The 3,935-nt window shown below is 48.3% G+C and overlaps 1 protein-coding gene across 1 annotated transcript; it reads left to right on the plus strand.

Annotated features, from left to right (window-relative positions):
- Positions 1-2,069: 2,069 nt before the first annotated feature.
- Positions 2,070-3,598, plus strand: BLOC1S4 (biogenesis of lysosomal organelles complex 1 subunit 4). Its single transcript, XM_040237585.1, has one exon. It carries the CDS (start codon positions 2,138-2,140, stop codon positions 2,789-2,791), a length of 654 nt encoding a protein of 217 aa, XP_040093519.1. The 5' UTR covers positions 2,070-2,137; the 3' UTR covers positions 2,792-3,598.
- Positions 3,599-3,935: the final 337 nt, after the last annotated feature.

Here is a 3,935-nt window from a genome sequence, read left to right on the forward strand (position 1 = left end):
AGTAAAGCAACTGGAGACTCATTCCATGTGGATCGGAACTCCAAGACAAGAATAGCATGAGAAGGGATAAGACGAGAGAAGGCTGGGCCCTATCTAAACCACATAGTTCTCATTCCCAAAGCCAGGAGACCTCCTCAGCCACACACGTGCAGAAAGGCTCCTTGGAGGCCAAAAGGGAGTGATGCTCACTGAAGCTGTACCCATACGGCTCTTCGGGGGAATACATCTTGGCTAAGAGACGCATATGCACATATGGAAGGATCCTGAGATATACCAAATATGGACTGTGAACCAGGCAAATCAAAATGACTGGCCAAAGGAAACCCAGAGGAAATGCCCCATAAAAGTAATTCAAACTGCCATGAGGTCTCGACTCAGCGACTCTCTTGAGTCCACTCCTGTCTATCCACACGTACACTCTTTTTCATCCTCATAAATACTTGTTTCACTACTTTCCATCTTTGTATTAATTCTTTGCAAAGCCTAAGGGCCAGGGCCCTTGTCACTGACACCTGGTCTAGTGGCCAGGATCTGGGGCTGTCAGCCAAGTCCTGATTCAAGACGTTGCAGGCTGAGGCCACCCAAGATCACCCTGGATGTGATCTTTGCTATAAAACCATTCTTAAATTCTGCTTATTCTGGCTTCCCTGATAGCTCAGCTGGTAAAGAATTCACCTGCAATGCGGGAGACCTGGGTTTGATCCCTGGGTTGGGCAGATCCCCTGGAGAAGGGAAAGGCTCCCCACTCCAGTATTCTGGCCTGGAGAATTCCATGGACTGTGCAGTTCATGGGGTGGCAAAGCATCGGACAGCGACTTTCACTTTTCTTTTGCCGTTTGGAAATGCTGAGAATTTTCAAAGTCATGAAAATAGCAAGTTTGGGACTTTCCTGGCAGTCCAGTGATTAGGACTCTGCCATTCCATTGCAGGAGGCATCAATCCGATCCCTGGTCAGGGAACTAAAATCCCGCAAGTCTCACAGCCAAAAAAATAAAAGTCAAGGTTTAACAGACCTTCATTTTGCTTATCTGACTTCTCTTTCATTTTACTATAAACAGCAAGAAGAAGCTAGGTAAATGAGGGGGAAGACTATCATGGTTCCTGGACATGTTCTAAATCTTGACCTAGATGGAGGTTACTTGGCTATCAGTTCAGTTCAGTCGCTCAGTTGTGTCCAACTCTTTGTGACATCATGAATCGCAGCACATCAGGCCTCCCTGTCCACCACCAACTCCCGGAGTTCACTCAGACTCGTGTCCATCGAGTCACTGATACCATCCAGCCATCTCATCCTCTGTCGTCCCCTTCTCCTCCCAACACCAATCCCTCCCAGCATCAGAGTCTTTTCCAATGAGTCAACTCTTCCCATGAGGTGGCCAAAGTACTGGAGTTTCAGCTTCAGCATCATTCCCTCCAAAGAAATCCCAGGGTTGATCTCCTTCAGAATGGACTGGTTGGATCTCCTTGCAGTCCAAGGGACTCTCAAGAGTCTTCTCCAACACCACAGTTCAAAAGCATCAATTCTTCGGTGCTCAGCCTTCTTCACAGGCCAACTCTCACATCCATACATGACTACTGGGAAAACCATAGCCTTGACTAGACGGACCTTAGTCAGCAAAGCAATGTCTCTGCTTTTGAATATGCTATCTAGGTTGGTCATAACTTTCTCCAAGGAGTAAGCGTCTTTTAATTTCATGGCTGCAGTCACCATCTGCAGTGATTTTGGAGCCCAAAAATTAAAGTCTGACACTGTTTCCACTGTTTCCCCAAAATTTTTAGAGATTTAAAAAATCTTTTTTAATTGGAGGCCAAAAGGGAGTGATGCTAACTGATGCTCTACCCATACCGCTCTTCGGTGGAGAGTCTTTTTTTTTCCTAGTTTTTTTTTTTTTTTTTTTTAAGATTTCTGAGCCTGAGCACCTGCGCGCAGAGACCGCAGTGCGCGTGCACGCCCGTTCAACTGCTGGAAGCAGAGATCAGTGCGCATGCGCGGGCGAGTGGGGGCGGTCCCCTAGAAAGGGCGGGTATACGTGCGGGTGCGTGCTCTCGCAGAGGCCGGAAGTAGTGCCGCGCGTGCGCAGGTGCAAGCGCGCGCAAAGCCCGGAAGTGGGGCTATCTAGCCCGGCGGTTGCGGGCTATGGAGGATTTCCCGCCGAGTTGTGGGCCGGTTGGTGAGGAGCCGGCCGAGGAAGCCGAGGCTCAGGTGGCGGCCTGGAGCGGGGACAGCGGCAATGTGTCGCAGAGCCACAGCAGCGCCTCGGGGCCGTGGGAGGACGAGGGCCCGGAGTCGGGCGCGCCGAGCCGGGACCCGCCGCTGCTGCGCCGCGCCGCCGCGGGCTACGCCTCCTGCCTGCTGCCCGGCGCGGGGGCGCGGCCCGAAATCGAGGCGCTGGACGCGAGCTTGGAGGACCTGCTCACCAGGGTGGACGAGTTTGTGGGCATGCTGGACATGCTGCGCGGCGACTCCTCGCACGTAGTCGGCGAGGGCGTGCCTCTCATTTACGCCAAAGCCACCGAGATGCGGCGAGTCTACAGCAAGATCGACCGGCTGGAGGCCTTCGTGGGCATGGTCAGCGCCAGTGTGGCCAGGCTGGAGGAGCAGGTCGCCAGGGCTGAGGCCGAGCTGGGGACGTTCCCCAGTACGTTCAGGAAATTGCTGCACACGATTAACGTGCCCTCCTTTTTCCACAAGGCGCCCTCCGGCAGGTCCCAGCTGACCGGCTACGAACCCCCCGTCGTCTTTCGGACGGAAGACCACTTTCCCTGTTGCAGCGAAAGACCTCAGGTGTGAGTCTGCCGGACAGCGCTGCAAGAGGACAGGTCTGAAATTATCTCGACTGTTAATCAGATCAGTTGAAATTCCTGTTACCGGACATCTCTGATGTTGGAGTATGGAATTGTAAAGTTTGGGTTTTGCACACTTGATTGCTCACTCTCCTCATGATTTCACGTGGAATGTATGGTTTTCTATGTCTTCCAGTTCAAACTTGAAACACGAAAGCTGCTTGGTAGGGGAATCCCGGAAGCAAAATGTATGAACTTACCTGCACACTGTGGCAGAACTGTTATTTTTAGGCATTTTACAGCTCAACTAACAGTATTACCTTTTCAACATTTGTATATTTGCAGTACTCTTAGGAAAACTACTGAGCCCTTAAAGCCTTGTTAATTGGAGCCTAACAACTTATTGACCAGAGACGTATTCATACGTCTTTTGTTACCCAAACTATTGCCTGGAGACAGTTCGATATTCTCTTATAGAACAGATCAACGGCCACAGCTGTTAATTCTGCACACATCTCCCAATCAATGAAGTGCTGATAGTGATTCCGATTTCTATAGCATACTTTAGGGTAGATGGTAAATTATTTTAAATTATATTAAACTTTCCATATGATGGATTGTAAACCAAAGGAAATCATACAATTTTTGAGAAAATGTTTTTATTGCAACTCATTCCGAAGTTGTATTTGAAAGTATAACTACAGTCTTAATTTGTCCAAAGCTAACATGTCTATATATGATTACCAACGTTTGGTTTGTAATTTAAAAATTAATAAAAATTTAAATTTTATTGAAAAAGCTTTCTGTCTGAAAAGGACTTTACATGTTTGCTTTTTGTTTGTTGGAAGGTAGACATGTTGTGTCTGTAATTTTAGAAGTGGGATAAAGTTCACAGCTTTAGATATTTCTTTCTCCTCAAAATGAATATTTAAGTCATTTGTGTGATGATACAGCTGGTATTAGGATTTTATTCTTTCACCCTGAGGACCTGGAATCTTAAACATCCCTTAAAGGGACAGAAGGCTAATCTGTTTTATAAGGTGGTCCTCCTAGCTGCTTGTTGAGCCTCTAACTTGTGTGCAACTCTTTTTGCGACCCCATGGACTAGGCTGCTAGGCCCCTCTGTCCATGGGATTTCCTTGGCAGGAATA

Source organism: Oryx dammah, unplaced genomic scaffold (assembly GCF_014754425.2).
Source record: "Oryx dammah isolate SB20612 unplaced genomic scaffold, SCBI_Odam_1.1 HiC_scaffold_3, whole genome shotgun sequence".
Classification (NCBI taxonomy): Eukaryota; Metazoa; Chordata; class Mammalia; order Artiodactyla; family Bovidae; genus Oryx; species Oryx dammah.

Excerpts from the sequence above, each read along its gene's own strand:
- BLOC1S4 (XM_040237585.1), top strand. The coding sequence starts at position 2,138 with ATGGAGGATTTCCCGCCGAGTTGTGGGCCGGTTGGTGAGGAGCCGGCC.